An 18,422-nucleotide genomic window follows, 5' to 3' on the forward strand; every position below is an offset into this window, starting at 1 on the left:
TTATCTGGCCTGCTTGCTCCCCCCCCCCCCCCCCATGCCACACCTTGGATACCTCTGCACAAAGCACACTGTGGACCTGATTCAGAGGAGGGCGGTACTGTGTCTGCAATAGCGCCCGCTGCTGGATTTGCAGGTGCAATAATATGCCAATGAAAGTTTCAGCCTTGCCCTTCTGCATTAGCGTGTGCCAGACAGTGCATGCAGTGCGACACCCATTTCCTGTGCCCCCTTCCCATATGCAGTAACACCGCCGGAGGTTCCAGACAGTCCTCTGTCAGCGCTCCATCGCATTCACACCTTTTTCGCATGCGCAGTTGGAAAGAATCTCCCAAATGATGTGAACTTTGGTCCTGTGTGTGGCTCTGAATCAGGCCCTGTATGTGATGTGTATAAGGGCACACTACCCAGAGATCTCAGGTTTAGGGGACATATTGCCAGATGCTTATATCTTGGTTCCACTCGTCCCTCATGATCCCTCTTCTATGCGGTGACACATTCATCTGCATCACATCCTTGGTGATCACTCCCAGGATCTATAAGGTGTCTGATGGCTGATGCCCTCCCCTCTCTTTTCAGCCCAGAGTAGACCACCCCATGAACTTCAGGTCAAATAAAGACAAGGGGACAGATGTAGGGGAGAAAGGGATCAGAGCTTTTATTTAGAACTGATGGTAATTTAAGTCATCCTTCAGCACTCAGGAGAGGAAAAACCCCCGGTGGGGGAAACCTCTGGGGAACCATGGCTGGAAGGACTGCCCTTCCCTCTGGGCATTAAGAGGCTCTGCAACTGTAGTGGAGATGTAAGTGACGGGCAGGGGTGCCAGGAGCCATCACATTCACCTTTACAAAAGGCAAAACAGACCAAGGACTCCTACCGCGCAGCAGCAATCCTGTGTGCATTCATCCCACTCTCTGAGGGCTTCTTCCACAAAATTGCCAAACCTGCCGACGAAATTCATTTCCTTGTCCGGATAATCTCTCCTGGCTCTGGGTGGGGTTACACCACTATCTGCGTTGGAAACTGCGTCACTATCTGAGTGGGAGACTTCATCACGACGTGGGGGTATGACTGCGTCACAATCTGGGTGGGTGTTGTCACTGTCAGACGTGTCACTATGAGGATCCGGTGTTGCCTGTCCTATGAAGTATTCATGGACAAATGCAAATTCTGTCTCTGGCGCTGAAGAAGATGCGGAATCCCCTTCCAACCTGTAATACATAAAGAGTCATTTTATCATTTGCTCATTAGTGCTGTGCTCGCTAGTTGAACAATTAGCTCCCTTTTTCCACATAATGTGCAGCTGCACTCGCCTACTCTTCTGGAACATCCATATTTATTTAGGAAGTCCAGTGGACTTCCTACTGAAGTGGGAGAAATGGGTGAAATGATGACATGATGCTCAGAAAGTCGCATCATCTTGGCCCTGACCCCTCTTGACAGCCCTGTAATGTACCTCAGTATGTTGTGAGGGGGTGGGTCCTAATGAGAAGCACAAGGCCACGCCCCCTCATTGATCCGCTGCATGTCCCCTCCAGGAATTTTCCAGCGGAGGAAGTTGGCACGTATGTGACTGCGCTGCACAACGGCCACTTCCGAAGGAGGGTTCTGTTTCTGGCCTTCAGGTGGCAGACGCCCTGGGAACCAATATCGGGAATACGTCCCATTCCTGATATTGGTAAATTTGCAAACATCACATTCCCCTTAGAAACCTATGGGGGATGCAGCTGCTGGTGGTAATGGAGGGATCGCAGCAGATACCTGCTGTGGTCCCTCCTACATACATTCAGGAGATACCTTATATTTGTGGCCAACCCCCGAAAACTGATGTTTTCGGGGATAAAGCCACAAATATACTTTGATAAACGGGCCTTTAAGTACGGTTTGGGAATGACCCCGATTGCTTGGGAAATCACGCTCATGGCTCCCTGTGGCTGCCAGAGCATAGTGGTCATGTGGAAACACAAACTTCAGAATGCCCTGGCAGCCAGGACCTGCTAGAGTTCCACAAACGTATCTAATGGTTTAAAGGAAGTTAAGTCACCCAAGTCTCTTGATTTACCACAGTATTATGCTACTAAATCTATGAGGAACCTTCTTCCTTCTGTTCTCCCTGCTAGGAGCCAGCCCTCATCATCCTATCAGGGTTTTATTCTTTTCTGTAGAAGAGGACCTCTTCCCGACAGATAGAAAAATATTCCTTATGGATTTAGGAGGATACCGCGTGACAATAGAACCGCCGCGCACGGGTTACGCCACACGTTTTTATTCCAAGATATATTTATGAAGAATTCTCTGTTTAAAAAGCCAATTCTCATCAAGTTGTGATGTTTGGGCGGCTACTCTAAGTCAGGCTGTAACTTGCATTGTCACTATTGTATGCGTGTTATGTTATACCTGATGTGGCAGGGTTATTATATGCATATGGATGAGTCCTGAATGTGTGTACACAATGATAATAATAATACTAGTATTGGTAAAATTCAGTATACATTGGTGAGATATAGATGGTGCTTATATGGAACTCACACTTCCTCTGATGAAGCGCCTGCGGCTGGATCCGAAACCTTTTGGCGACCACGATACACTAAGATCTTTAGTTTTTTCCCCAGCTTGATGTTATTTTCATATTGCAGAAAATCTAGGACGCTCCATCCCACCACATTCTGCTTATTGATCTTTATTAATTCGTCTCCTGTAAATGATAACATAGTTGAATATAAAATAACAGGAAGGGTTTAGCTAGTCATTAAGCTCCAGATAATAGTAAGATATTTATAATTTACCCTCACATTACTGGTGACAGGGTACCAATCAGGTAGATATCATGTCACATAGGATAGTGTAAGCAGGGGTGCTGAGAAGGGGAGGGTGGGCACACAGGGGCCTGGGCTGTAGAGGGGCTGCACCAGGCCACCAAGTTGGTGTGAACACGTGCTCTCCAGTGGTCAGCGCATCATGTAAATAGGGCCCCAGTGTTCCCAAAGGGCTGTGGTCACACCCCCACATGCTTGGCCACGCCCCTTAGTACCGGGGTCCAATCTCCTGCTACTAGATCTATTTAGCTCTGTAATGCAGACACACATGGGGCGGGATGTAATGACACCTGAGTTTGGTAGCCGAGCGGGATGCCTGCCGAACTCTGCCTCTTTTTAAAGGGGCAATCACTTACAAGGCAAACCCGAGTTCGGCCGGCATCCTGTACTGCTGGCGAAATCGGGTGGCATTACATTCCACATGTATTCCTTATTGGCACTAGGGATCTTTAGTCACATGAATTAATTAGGTTAGCCACAGAATTATTCCTCATTTCTGCAGCAGGGTACACTGTGTTCCACAGGGAAAACTTTGGGGTGTAGAGCAGGATCTTGGATCCAGAGGCACCATCAGGCAAAGCTTTGACTGTCCCAGGATGCATTGGGGCCTCCTCTATAACCCCACCTCCAGGCACTGAGAGCTCAGTTTCAAGTGGTGCCTGCAGGCAACAGGCTACCTAACAGGCGGGCTGCACTGTGCAGCCCTGAAAAAGCTGAAGACTTCAAGGGCCACAGCACTTTTATGTCAGGGTGACATTCAGTGCTGCTCTACGTCACCTCCCAAACAGCGTTGCATACTCCAGCGGCTCAGTTCCCGGGTACCTGCGGCGGAGACGCTCCGGCTTAGGCACACTGTCGCAGATGCTCTCCTGGTTTGCGTGGTTGCTATGAAGGGAGGATGTAAGAGAGTCCCCCAGGCGGGACCCACCACTAAACGCGTTCCTGGTCGCAGTCAAAGGAGACGGACTGCGACGCTGGCGTGGACACTGTCACCGAGCAGGGGCCCCACTATATCTGCCAGGGCATAGGAGTACAGTTCGGGTTTACTAGCGCCCCTATTGGTAAAGCTCCATACTGTCGGCGGTAAGGACCAGCATAGGGGGGGCTGGTGCTTGACCTGTAGCCCCTCCCCCGGCCCAGGACGCCATCTCCTTGCAGATTTCCAGCACTGGAGCTGCCTCACACTTCCCTCAGTTCCTGACAAAGACGCTGGGCGCCATCTTTTGAGCATAGCTGCTACTGGTCTCTGGGATTGCAGGGCAAGGTCTCCCCTGTAAAGCTGCCTGTCCACAGGGCTGAGACTTTACAGACACTTGAGTATTCTACATGTCTTAATACAGACAGTGTTAGTTAAGAAAGAGCATACCTATTCCAGAATATATTGTATGAGTATTCTTATATATACCTCCGGTCTAGGACCGCACTGAAATATATATATATATATATATATGTCTGTGTATATAACTGTGAGTGCCTGCTGTATGGTTTCACTCTCATGTGTATCACATCTAAGGTAGCTATCACTATATTCTATTCCTGAAGGAACTAGGTGCGTCAGGGTCCTCTAATATAGTATACACAGTACTTATCGCTATACAAATATTTTACTGTGTTACAGTCACGTACACCGGGATTTAGTTCACAAGTTTATGTATTCTGATGCTGTTTGTGTACTTTGTCCGCAAGTTGTGTACTCTGTCTGACTTCATCATACTAATAGCCTGATTATTGCTTTATTACAATGTCTAACAATAAGGGTAGTAAAACTTTGGAAGTTCCTGTAAGTTGCAAGGCATGCTCCAGAGGTTTACCTGAGGGGGAAATATTGTGTGATGGTCTGTGTTCTAAATATCATACTCCTCCCAGTCAGCCTGCAGCTCCTGTCAGTACAATGGAGCCACCCTGGGCTATGTATACTACCCTCCTGGGACTCTGGTGGACCGTTTAGCACTGCCCCTATGGGACGTCCGGTGCCACTGCCACCACAAGTCCCTATAGTAAATCCGCCTTGGCCGGAAAAATTGTCTATCGAGCTGCAACAGTTAAATCAGTCTATGGTTAGACAGAAATCTACCCAAGGTCACTCTCCTGTTTCTGGGTCCTCTAAGCGGGCTGCTTCCTCCTCACAATCCACTAACCTCTCTGATGTTTCATCTGATGAGAAGGGGGAACATACGGTCCTGTCAGACTCTGAATCATGTGTCGCTGACGAGGATTATACCTTCCAGGTTGCTGTTCCTGCCCTGGTGGATGCTATTAAGCAGATCCTACAAATCACTGAGGATGAGGATTCCACTACAGTGGCCAAGAAAACTGATATGTTTAAACAACAGAAGGTGGTTAAAACTGTATTACCCCATTCCGATCATATTGTGGACATCAGGAAGGAACCCTGGTCTACCCCAGGTAAGAAATTCCCGCTCCCTAAACGGGCTTTGGCTTGCTATCCTCTCCCTGCAGAGTTATGTAGTAAGTGGGAGAACCCACCGCCGGTGGATTTTCATGTCACCCGTCTCGTGGTGTCATCTACTCAGGCCCATCAGCCTGCTTCAAAACAAGACAAGCCTGCTGCATGATGGGGCGGGCCTCCCCCTGGGGGATCCCAGGGTGGGAGGCTGACTTCTACAGTTCGCCCAGGTCTGGTAAAAGACCACTTCAGATGCTTGGGTACTGGAAGTTGTCTCTCACGGTTACGCTGTCTCCTTCATGAGACGTCCCCATCACCAGTTCTGCACTACTGTACTCCCTTCGGATCCGTTGCAGGTGCAGGCTCTACAAATGGTGGTAGGTTCCCTCCTGAGCACAGGAGTGGTTGTGCTGTACCTCATTCCCAGCGTGGCAGAGGCTATTAATCGAACCTGTTTCTTGTACAGAAACCCAATGGATCTTTTTTGGCCTATGCTCAACCTTAAATCACTCAACAAATTTGAGAGGGTAGCCAAGTTTCGTATGGAAACATTGCGCTCTATTGTGCTGGCGATGGAACCCGGCGATTACATAGTATCCCTGGATATACAGGATGCTTATCTGCATATTCCTATTGCCATATTGCATCAGCAGTTCCTGCGGTTTTCTATTGGTGACAGTCGCTACCAATTCCAGGCTGTGCCGTTCGGTCTGGTCACGGCTCCTCGGATCTTCAAGGTTATGGCTGTGATGACGGTGCATCTACATCGCCAGGGAGTCAGAATCCTGCTGTACTTGGATGACCTGCTGATTCTGGCGAGTTCCCACGATGTCCACCTCAGTCATCTACAACTGACGGTGAGTTACTTACAAGCCCATGGATGGCTGATCAATTGGAAGAAGTACTCGCTGGTCCCAGCTCAGAGCATGGTGCACCTAGGGGCGCTTCTGGGCACACACAGTAAGAGACTGTTCCTGTCACCCCAGAGTGTCGATTCACTCAGCAATGCAAGTACTTGGCCTGATGGTGTCAACGTTCGATATGGTAGAGTATGCTCAATTTCATTCCAGTCCTCTGCAACGATTAATTCTTGCTAAATGGGACGGCCTGACTCATCGGATCAGATCCCAAATGATCTTGTTGACTCCGGAGGTTCGTTTGTCGCTGACCTGGTGGCTCCAGGACCAGCAATTGAGCAGGGGCCATCCCTTCTGGATCCTTGACTGGGTCCTCCTGACGACGGATGCCAGCCTGAGGGGATGGGGAGCGGTGTTGGAGCAACACATTTTTCAGGGTCGGTGGACCAAGGAAGAGTCACTCCTCTCAATAAACATCCTACAGCTGAGGGCGGTGTTCAATGCATTATCACTCGCCCTGCCTCTGGTACGGAACAGACCAGTTCAAGTACGGTCAGACAACGCCACAACAGTGGCGTACATAAACCATCAAAACCACATGGCTATAAAAGAAGTGTCAAAAACCCTTTGTTGGGCAGAACGCCATCTGCCGAGTATATCGGCAGTGTTCATTCCGAGTGTCCTGAACTTGGAAATGGACTACCTCAGTTGTTGCCAGGATGTACACGCTGGAGAGTGGAGTCTTCATCCAGAAGTCTTTCAACTCCTAGTGGACAGGTGTGGTCTTCCGGATGTCGACCACATGGCATCTCGACACAATCACAAGGTTCCGGTCTTCAGATCAAGGACAAGGTATCCACAAGCAGCGTTCATGGACGCACTGGCAGTTCCATGAAACTTTTGGCTGCCTTTCGTGTTCCCTCCAGTGTCACTCCTGCCCAGAGTTCTTCGAAAGTTCAATCTGGAAGAAGGAATGCTGCTTCTAGTCGCTCCAGTGTGGCCCAGAAGGCACTGGTTCTCAGACCTGCAGGGTCTATCGACGGGGCATTCCCTTCTACTTCCTCAACAACCAGACCTCCTCGTACAGGGCCCTTGTCTCTTCACAGACCTGGCCGGACTACTTTGACGGCGATCTTGAAGCATCACTTCTGAGAGCCAAAGGATTTTCAGAGTCTGTTATTCAAACGATGTTGAAAGCCCACAAACCGGCCTCTGCCCGGATTTATTACAGGGTGTGGAATTCTTACTTCACCTGGTGTGCTGATAAGAATCACAATGTCCATAAATTCAGAACTTCCAGAATACTGTCCTTTCTGCAAAGAGGCATGGACTTAGGTCTTCGTCTAGCCTCCCTCAAGGTACATATATCGGCCTTTTCGGTTTGGGTTCAGATAAAATTTGCCTCTATACCTGATGTTCAGATGTTCATTCAGGGCGTTATTCAGATTCAGCATCCCTATGTCCCTCCTGTGGCTCCATGGGATTTGTCTGTTGTGCTGAATGCTCTGCAAGAGTCTCCATTTGAACCTCTTGAATTGGTGGACCTTAAATGGCTCACAGCCAAGGTCCTGTTCTTGCTGGCCATTGCCTCTGCAAGACGGGTGTCGGACAAGAGTTGCCTTTGTAAAGACTATACTTTGAACAGAATATAGGATATGTACCCCAATATTAGTCTTATACTAATGGGACAATAATAGCTAAAACAAACATATCCGGAAGAATATGTCCATTGAAGTGCGTATTTAAATTTTATGTGTTTAGATAACGGAACATTGATATGCTGGGCGCTCAATAAAAGGGATGAGCTATTGAGACAGCAACAATAGTTAATTACCCACGGCATTATACGAGCCACAGCTGGGCAATTTAACTGTGCTGCTAAGAAGGGACACTGATACTGTGCAACAACACATATCCGACTCTAAACATTGTATCACATGTACACAGTCACTAATATAAAGCAGCATATGATAGTGATTACTGTTACATACCCCTGATTCTGTTGTATACTATATTAGGTACTTGCTGAGATAGCGCTCAGTGTACAATTATCAATAACTCTGCATGAGTCACATGGGAGTTACTATATACCTTTATGAACAGAAGATCACTCATTACTTTGTAAAGGTTATACCTTGACCTGTGTATAGGATATGTACCCTAATATTAGTTCTATACTGCTGGTCAATCAAGAAAAGAGATGACCTATTGAGATAGCAACAATTTAATTATCCACGGCAATTCATAAGCCACAGCTAGGCTAATTAACTGTGCCGCTAAGAAGGGATATTGACACTGTGTAACAATATACATTCGACTCTAAACATTGTATGATATGTACACAGTCATCATTAGCTCTACACTTCTGGGACAATAATAGTCAGAACAAATAAATCCGGAAGGATATGTCCATTAAAGTGTGTAAGTAAGAATCCTAGGTGTTTAGATAACTGGAAACCTGAGCATTGATACGATGGGTAATTAATAAAAGAGATGATCTTTTGAGACAGTAACAATACCTAATTAACCACTGAATTACACGAGTGACAGCTGGGTTATTTAACTGTGCTGCTAAGAAGGGATATTGACACTGTGTAACAATACGGGATCCGGATTGAAAGTCGACAGTAACTAGGTCGACAATGTCTAGGTCGACCACTATTGGTCGACAGTAACTAGGCCAACAGGGTCAAAAGGTCGACAGGGTCAAAAGGTCGACATGTTCTAGGTCAAAAGGTCGACATGAGTTTTTCACAATTTTTGTCTTTTTTTGAACCTTTTCATACTTAACGATCCACGTGGACTACGATTGGAACGGTAATCTGTGCCGAGCGAAGCGAAGGCACCATGCCCGAAGCATGGCGAGCGAAGCGAGCCATGCGAGGGGATGCGGTGCAGTAATTGGGGTTCCCGGTCACACTACGAAGAAAATGACACCAAAATAACATTAAAAGTTCATGTCGACCTTTTGACCTGTCGACCTAGAACATGTCGACCAATAGTGGTCGACCTAGACATTGTCGACCTAGTTACTGTCGACTTTCAATACCACACCCTAACAATACACATCTGACTCTAAACATTGTATCATATGTACACAGTCACTAATACAAAGAAGCATTCGATGGTGGTTACTGGTGTACACCTTTGATTTTATTCAGCATACCAATTGAAATATTTGGGATTCACCCAATGATACTTATCTAAGAATATAATATAGTAGTGACGGTCTGATCTATAAGGACAGTTACATGAACCCTGATTAGCTACACTAAAGATATATCCTCCTGGACTGAATATTTACATATCTAATGTGATTTTCTGCTGCGGGGTACGGGGAGATTCAAATGTTTGAAAAGTCGGTTGGGTGTCTGTTTTTTCCTGTCTATTAGATAAGAAAAAATAAGAATTTACTTACCGATAATTCTATTTCTCATAGTCCGTAGTGGATGCTGGGGACTCCGTAAGGACCATGGGGAATAGCGGCTCCGCAGGAGACTGGGCACATCTAAAGAAAGCTTTAGAACTATCTGGTGTGCACTGGCTCCTCCCCCTATGACCCTCCTCCAAGCCTCAGTTAGGATACTGTGCCCGGACGAGCGTACACAATAAGGAAGGATTTTGAATCCCGGGTAAGACTCATACCAGCCACACCAATCACACCGTATAACCTGTGATCTGAACCCAGTTAACAGCATGATAACAGAGGAGCCTCTGAAAGATGGCTCACAACAATAATAACCCGATTTTTGTAACAATAACTATGTACAAGTATTGCAGACAATCCGCACTTGGGATGGGCGCCCAGCATCCACTACGGACTATGAGAAATAGAATTATCGGTAAGTAAATTCTTATTTTCTCTAACGTCCTAAGTGGATGCTGGGGACTCCGTAAGGACCATGGGGATTATACCAAAGCTCCCAAACGGGCGGGAGAGTGCGGATGACTCTGCAGCACCAAATGAGAGAACTCCAGGTCCTCCTCAGCCAGGATATAAATTTTGTAGAATTTTACAAACGTATTTGCTCCTGACCAAGTAGCTGCTCGGCAAAGTTGTAAAGCCGAGACCCCTCGGGCAGCCGCCCAAGATGAGCCCACCTTCCTTGTGGAGTGGGCATTTACAGATTTTTGGCTGTGGCAGGCCTGCCACAGAATGTGCAAGCTGAATTGTACTACAAATCCAACGAGCAATAGTCTGCTTAGAAGCAGGAGCACCCAGCTTGTTGGGTGCACACAGGATAAACAGCGAGTCAGATTTCCTGACTCCAGCCGTCCTGGAAACATATTTTCAGGGCACTGACAACGTCTAGCAACTTGGAGGCCTCCAAGTCCCTAGTAGCCGCAGGCACCACCAATAGGTTGGTTCAGGTGAGACGCTGAAACCACCTTGGGGAGAAACTGAGGACGAGTCCTCAATTCCGCCCTGTCCGAATGGAAAATCAGATAAGGGCTTTTTCAGGATAAAGCCGCCAATTCTGACACGCGCCTGGCCCAGGCCAGGGCCAACAGCATGACCACTTTCCATGTGAGATATTTTAACTCCACAGATTTAAGTGGTTCAAACCAATGTGACTTTTGGAACCCAAAACTACATTGAGATCCCAAAGTGCCACTGGAGGCACAAAAGGAGGCTGTATATGCAGTACCCCTTTTACAAACGTCTGAACTTCAGGGACTGAAGCTAGTTCTTTTTGGAAGAAAATTGACAGGGCCGAAATTTGAACCTTAATGGACCCCAATTTCAGGCCCATAGACACTCCTGTTTGCAGGAAATGTAGGAATCGACCCAGTTGAATTTCCTCCATCGGGCCTTACTGGCCTCGCACCACGCAACATATTTTCGCCAATTGCGGTGATAATGTTTTTGCGGTTACATCCTTCCTGGCTTTGATCAGGATAGGGATGACTTCATCCGGAATGCCTTTTTTCCTTCAGGATCCGGCGTTCAACCGCCATGCCGTCAAACGCAGCCGCGGTAAGTCTTGGAACAGACAGGGTCCTTGCTGGAGCAGGTCCCTTCTTAGAGGAAGAGGCCACGGATCCTCCGTGAGCATCTCTTGAAGTTCCGGTTACCAAGTCCTTCTTGGCCAATCCGGAACCACGAATATAGTGCTTACTCCTCTCCATCTTATCAATCTCAGTACCTTGGGTATGAGAGGCAGAGGAGGGAACACATACCCTGACTGGTACACCCACGGTGTTACCAGAGCGTCTACAGCTTATTGCCTGAGGGTCCCTGGACCTGGCGCAATACCTGTCGAGTTTTTAATCATGTGGAAGACTTCTGGGTGAAGTCCCCACTCTCCCGGGTGGAGGTCGTGCTGAGGAAGTCTGCTTCCCAGTTGTCCACTCCCGGAATGAATACTGCTGACAGTGCTATCACATGATTTTCCGCCCAGCGAAGAATCCTTGCAGCTTCTGCCATTGCCCTCCTGCTTCTTGTGCCACCCTGTCTGTTTACGTGAGTGACTGCCGTGATGTTGTCCGACTGGATCAACACCGGCTGACCTTGAAGCAGAGGTCTTGCTAAGCTTAGAGCATTGTAAATGTCCCTTAGCTTCAGGATATTTATGTGAAGTGATGTCTCCAGGCTTGACCATAAGCCCTGGATATTCCTTCCCTGTGTGACTGCTCCCCAGCCTCGCAGGCTGGCATCCGTGGTCACCAGGACCCAGTCCTGAATGCCTAATCTGCGGCCCTCTAGAAGATGAGCACTCTGCAACCACCACAGGAGAGACACCCTTGTCCTTGGTGACAGGGTTATCCGCTGATGCATCTGAAGATGCGATCCGGACCATTTGTCCAGCAGGTCCCACTGGAAAGTTCTTGCGTGGAATTTGCCGAATGGGATTGCTTCGTAGGAAGCCACCATTTTACCCAGAACCCTTGTGCATTGATGCACTGAGACTTGGCTCGGTTTTAGGAGGTTCCTGACTAGCTCGGATAACTCCCTGGCTTTCTCCTCCGGGAGAAACACCTTTTTCTGGACTGTGTCCAGGATCATCCCTAGGAACAGAAGACACGTCGTCGGAACCAGGTGCGATTTTGGAATATTGAGAATCCAATCGTGCTGCCGCAACACTACCTGAGATAGTGCTACACCGACCTCCAACTGTTCCCTGGATCTTACCCTTATCAGGGAATTGTCCAAGGAAGGGATAACTAAAATTCACTTCCTTCGAAGGAATATCATCATTTCGGCCATTACCTTGGTAAAGACCCGGGGTGCCGTGTACCATCCATACGGCAGCGTCTGAACTGATAGTGACAGTTCTGTACCATAAACCTGAGGTACCCTTGGTGAGAAGGGTAAATTTTGACATGAAGGTAAGCATCCTTGATGTCCCGAGACATCATGTAGTCCCCTTCTTCCAGGTTCGCAATCACTGCTCTGAGTGACTCAATCTTGAATTTGAACCTCTGTACGTAAGTGTTCAAAGATTTTAGATTTAGAATCGGTCTCACCGAGCCGTCCGGCTTCGGTACCACAACAGTGTGGAATAATACCCCGTTCCCTGTTGCAGGAGGGGTATCTTGATTATCACCTGCTGGGAATACAGCTTGTGAATGGCTTCCAAAACTGTCTCCCTGTCAGAAGGAGACATCGGTAAAGCCGACTTTAGGAAACGGCGAGGGGGAGACGTCTCGAATTCTAATTTGTACCCCTGAGATATCACCTGAAGGATCCAGGGGTCTACTTGCGAGTGAGCCCACTGCGCGCTGAAATTCATTGAGACGGGGGGGTGTTTCCCAACGCACCCTAACCTCTGGCGGGAAAGGATATAATGCCAATAACATTTTAGAAATTATCCGTTGTTATCGGGGGAAACCCACGCATCATCACACACCTCATTTAATTTCTCAGATTCCGGAAAACTACAGGTAGTTTTTCCTCACCGAACATAATACCCCTTTTTTGGTGGTACTCGTATTATCAGAAATGTGTAAAACATTTTTCATTGCCTCAATCATGTAACGTGTGGCCCTACTGGAAGTCACATTAGTCTCTTCACCGTCGACACTGGAGTCAGTATCCGTGTCGGCGTCTATATCTGCCATCTGAGGTAACGGGCGCTTTATAGCCCCTGACGGCCTATGAGACGTCTGGACAGGCACAAGCTGAGTAGCCGGCTGTCTCATGTCAACCACTGTCTTTTATACAGAGCTGACACTGTCACGTAATTCCTTCCAACAGTTCATCCACTCAGGTGTCGACCCCCTAGGGGGTGACATCACTATTACAGGCAATCTGCTCCGTCTCCACATCATTTTTCTCCTCATACATGTCGACACAAAAGCACCGACATACAGCACACACACAGGGAATGCTCTGATAGAGGACAGGACCCCACTAGCCCTTTGGGGAGACAGAGGGAGAGTTTGCCAGCACACACCAGAGCGCTATATATATATATATATATACAGGGATAACCTTATATAAGTGTTTTTCCCCTTATAGCTGCTGTATAGTTAATACTGCGCCTAATTAGTGCCCCCCTCTCTTTTTTTAACCCTTTCTGTAGTGTAGTGACTGCAGGGGAGAGACAGGGAGCTTCCCTCCAACGGAGCTGTGAGGGAAAATGGCGCCAGTGTGCTGAGGAGATAGGCTCCGCCCCTTTTTCGCGGACTTTTCTCCTGCTTTTTTATGGATTCTGGCAGGGGTTAAATGCATCCATATAGCCCAGGAGCTATATGTGATGCATTTTTTTGCCATCCTAGGTGTTTTTATTGCGTCTCAGGGCGCCCTGCACCCTCAGTGACCGAAGTGTGAAGTGTGCTGAGAGCAATGGCGCACAGCTGCAGTGCTGTGCGCTACCTTGTTGAAGACAGGACGTCTTCTGCCGCCGATTTTCCGGACCTCTTCTGCCTTCTGGCTCTGTAAGGGGGCCGGCGGCGCGGCTCTGGGACCCATCCAAGCTGGGCCTGTGATCGTCCCTCTGGAGCTAATGTCCAGTAGCCTAAGAAGCCCAATCCACTCTGCACGCAGGTGAGTTCGCTTCTTCTCCCCTTAGTCCCTCGATGCAGTGAGCCTGTTGCCAGCAGGTCTCACTGAAAATAAAAAACCTAATCTAAAACTTTCACTAAGAAGCTCAGGAGAGCCCCTAGTGTGCACCCTTCTCGTTCGGGCACAGAGATCTAACTGAGGCTTGGAGGAGGGTCATAGGGGGAGGAGCCAGTGCACACCAGATAGTCCTAAAGCTTTCTTTAGATGTGCCCAGTCTCCTGCGGAGCCGCTATTCCCCATGGTCCTTACGGAGTCCCCAGCATCCACTTAGGACGTTAGAGAAAAACAGACTCCCAACTGACTTTTCAAACATTTGAATCTCTTCCATACAGTGTCGGACTGGGGCATGTAGGGCCCACCGGGGGAATGCAGTGGTAGGAGCCCATGTTTAGGGGTGTGACCAGTCCGCAGAGGGGATGTGGCCTGCCACCTCATTGGTTTGACTAACCATTAGAGAGTGCGAAGTCTGGGCCCTTCATAAATATATACAGTAAATTCAGCTGCTGCATGCATGATAATGTACCAGACTAATAACAGATTAATAACAGCAATGCACTGTAGAAAATACACCATAATCCAGTATAAGGTAACATATGTATGATGTATAATTCAAGTGCACAGTCTGGAACCTGATTCTTAGAGCAGGAGGTGGACCCCCAGGGCATTGGGGCCCACCAGTGGTTTCCCCCGTACCCCTGTGGGCCAGTCCAAGCCTGCTCCCATAGTGTGAGATACGTCCTCTACTATACAGACCTGCCATCTGATAAGAAGTAATATAGATTCTTCTAGTGTTCACATACATACACACATTATTGGGAGGTTTTGCAACTGTGATTAAAAACATATGTATAAATCTCTGTCAATTACATATTTGACATTATCCAGTGGGACTGCAGTGGGTAAAAAGGATCAATACACAAACATTGGGGAAGATGTATTAACCTGGAGAAGGCATAAGGAAGTAATAAACCAGTGATAAATGCAAGGTGATAAACGCACCAGCCAATCAGCTCCAATATGTAAATTAACAGTTAGGAGCTGATTGCATGGAGCGTGTATCACCTTCCACTTATCACTGGTTTATCACTTCCTTATGCCATCTACAGGTTAATACATCTGCCCCATTTATTGTCTGAGATCGCATGATATCTATTAGTGGAACAATAAGGAACGACACATATGACATACAAACTTTATTTGGGACTGCATAATATTTATTAACAACACGAGTGCAAATACGTTGATACGTTATATCAGATATACATATAAGCTCTATAATTGGCGGACACCCTGTGTGTAGGAAGTCATTTTAAACACTCTTTTCTGTCTTCACCTTATGGGGCAGATGTATTAACCTGGAGAAGGCATAAGGAAGTGATAAAGCAGTGTTAAGTGCAAGGTGATAATGCACCAGCCAATCAGCTCCTAACTGTTAATTTACATATGGGAGCGGATTGGCTGGTGTGTTTATCACCTTGCATTTATCACTGGTTTATCACTTCCTTATGCCTTCTCCAAGTTAATACATCTGCCCCCATGTTTTTAATTTATATTTCGCAAGTTTCATTTAATAATATGTGAATTAAAAGTGATATTTTATAATAGTTCATGTGCACCTTTGTAAGGCAGTCTTGTTTCTTTTCTTGTATACTTAAATCCACTTTGCCTTTGGTAGCACCCCCCAGTAGAGACTATTCATATGAATATAGGGGCTCATTCCGAGTTGATTGCTCGCTAGCTAGTTTTAGCAGACATGCAAACGCTATGCCACCGCCCACTGGGGAGTGTATTTTAGCTTAGCAGAAGTGCGAACGCCTGTGCAGCCGAGCTCTACGGATTTGACGTCGTACAACCGCCCAGCGAACGCCCAGCCACGCCTGCGTATTTCAGACATGCCCGTTTCCTGTCAATCTTCTTGCGGCCGCCAGTGCGAAGGAAAACTTTGCTAGAACCTGAGCATAACCACAAAGAGCTTTGTACCCATACATCGCGCGTGCGGGGCATACGAATGCTGCAGAAATGCCATTTTTTCACCTGTTTACTGCTAAAATCGGCAGTGAGCTATCAACTCGGAATGACCCCCATAATAAAGAGTGATCAAGGGGGCCTTGTCTGTAATAATTTGGTGACTTGTGCGACCTTTCTCTTTTATATAACAGTCAAAGCTGCCTGATGGTGCCTCTGGATCCAAGATCCTGCTCTACATCCCAATGTTTTCCCTGTAGAACCCAGTGTACCTCACAGAAAGAGAGTTAACCATGGTAAGTCTACCATAACTCTCCTTATTTTTTAATTCAATTATGTATTTATTTACTTTTTGTGGCCATTATCTCATTGTATTGACCTTTTAGTTCCTGTCATGTAAGTGCCTTTTTACTTTCCATGCATTGACTCGGTTGGAGTTATGTGCTTTTATGGCAGCGCATATATATATAACAAACAGCAGATCCGTCTCTCCCAGTATTAGCGGTACTGCGCCGGGTGCCTCCACAGAGTAAAGGACATGTGTAAATAGCTGGTGCGGCACTCCAGGCGACGAAAAAACTCAGAGCCAATGCATCACGTCAGAGTTGTTCTTAAACGTGATGCATTGGCTCTGAGTTTTTTCGTCGCCTGGAGTGCCGCACCAGCTATTTACACACACATATATATATATATATATATATATCTATATATATATCTATATATATATATATATATATATATATATATATATATATCTATATATATATCACTTTCTTATTTAGATAATACTTCATGTTCTCTTACATATATGAATGAGTATATTACCTTTCTGTAGTCCACTCTTGGCGATTTGTTCATGTTGTTCTAAGGACTTTATCTCCAGAAAGTGATCTTTATTGTCGAACACCTTTATCCCGATCTTTCCACTCTCCATTATCATAGTGGCCAGCACGGTGGGACCCAGGTTATATTGGGAGACCTTCAATTACAGAAAGACGCAATTCACTATCTAGTTACATACACAACTATTGTATAACTGCTACACAGTAATGCAGACCTATATCTGTATATAACACATGAAAGATGCAGTGCTATATGAGCTGATATAATCCCTCATTCCCGGGTTCTCAATGCCAACCCTCTACTAAATGACACAAGTGGGTCTGAGCAGCGCAAGTCAGGGTGTCTGCCATGCACATTATGGAGGGTATGCATAGCCAGTGGTAAGCAATGGGAGCTGCTCTGACACTACACATCCCAGCATACTTTGCCACAGATTTGCATTTAGGGCATCCTAAAAGTGTGGCAGGGCATGCTGGGATGTATAGTTCCACAGTAGTGCCGCATGTTACAACTCTGAGTAATTACCTCCAGCTTATCATCGTTATCACCACCAATATTACATAACCGTGTAGCTACTAAAATATTTAAAGTGCAATTTAAATACATATAGACCAGTCCCTGGGCCCCTTTCCCTTGTTAGGTATAAGCAGTGTGCCCCAAGTTACAGGCATACGGGTACCTGAGGTTATCATAGACTTACATGCTGCCCTCCAGGTTTTGTGGAACTACACAGCCCAGCATGCCCTGCCACAGTTTTAGTATTCCCTTATAGCTACACTGTGGCATGGCATGCTGGGATGTATAGTTCCACAACAGCTGGAAGGCTGCATGTTGAACACCCCTGGGCTAGAACAACTATGTCAGTTCATATGTAATGCCTATGATTTGCGGCTATTGAGAACCAGAAATACTGTAATAATGAATACTCTCTTAACGTATAGATTTAGGCACAGATACCTCCTGACATTGTAGCCTATTAAATTGAGACAAAACACAGCCCTCTGCACCCAGACATGCCCACTTTCAGGTGAGCCCTACCCCTTTTAAGATCCAAAGCCCATTTTAAGACCCCTTTGAAAAACCCCAATTGTGCAAATAATGAAGTACAATAAATAAAAATAACAGTACACTTACCCTTCTCCGTGGGAACGGCCAACGAATCTTAGACGCAAACCAGCCACTCATGGCTAATGCTTCTAAATCTGCAACCTATCGAACTTCAGGAGCTGCGACAAACGCGTGCTACTCAACCGAGGTCAGGCAACAGAATAACACCTAGTGTGCTGCCCTGGCTTACTACTCATGGTGCACATAGGTCCATTATGATGTCATAGCTGTGTCATAGCATATAGGACCATTATGATGTCATACTTGTGTCATAGCACATAGGACCATTATGATGTCATAGCACAGACATTAACAGCAGCTATACAGGCAAATATTCGTATGACATAAAGTATTAGACTGTGTTTAGGGATAACAGGGGCAGAATAGCATACCCCTACCTGTCCCAACTCACATACCCGAG

General features: G+C 46.7%; 1 protein-coding gene across 1 annotated transcript; it reads right to left on the reverse strand.

The window, feature by feature from the left end:
* Positions 1-631: 631 nt before the first annotated feature.
* On the reverse strand, positions 632-18,145 carry LOC135057069 (uncharacterized). The gene is made up of 4 exons (XM_063962971.1): positions 18,029-18,145; positions 16,877-17,030; positions 2,528-2,693; positions 632-1,209 (listed from the first exon to the last, which is right to left on the reverse strand). Exons 1-4 carry the CDS (start codon positions 18,077-18,079, stop codon positions 843-845), a joined length of 738 nt encoding a protein of 245 aa, XP_063819041.1. The 5' UTR covers positions 18,080-18,145; the 3' UTR covers positions 632-842.
* Between the last annotated feature and the right edge of the window lie 277 nt (positions 18,146-18,422).

The sequence above is a fragment of the Pseudophryne corroboree genome, chromosome 3, assembly GCF_028390025.1.
Source record: "Pseudophryne corroboree isolate aPseCor3 chromosome 3, aPseCor3.hap2, whole genome shotgun sequence".
Lineage (NCBI taxonomy): Eukaryota > Metazoa > Chordata > Amphibia > Anura > Myobatrachidae > Pseudophryne > Pseudophryne corroboree.

Coding starts and splice junctions, on each gene's coding strand:
- LOC135057069 (XM_063962971.1), bottom strand. CDS start 18,079: ATGAGTGGCTGGTTTGCGTCTAAGATTCGTTGGCCGTTCCCACGGAGA. Junction 17,031..18,028: donor GGCCGTTCCCACGGAGAAGG/GTAAGTGTACTG, acceptor CTGTAATTGAAG/GTCTCCCAATATAACCTGGG. Junction 1,210..2,527: donor GGCGCTTCATCAGAGGAAGT/GTGAGTTCCATA, acceptor TATGTATTACAG/GTTGGAAGGGGATTCCGCAT.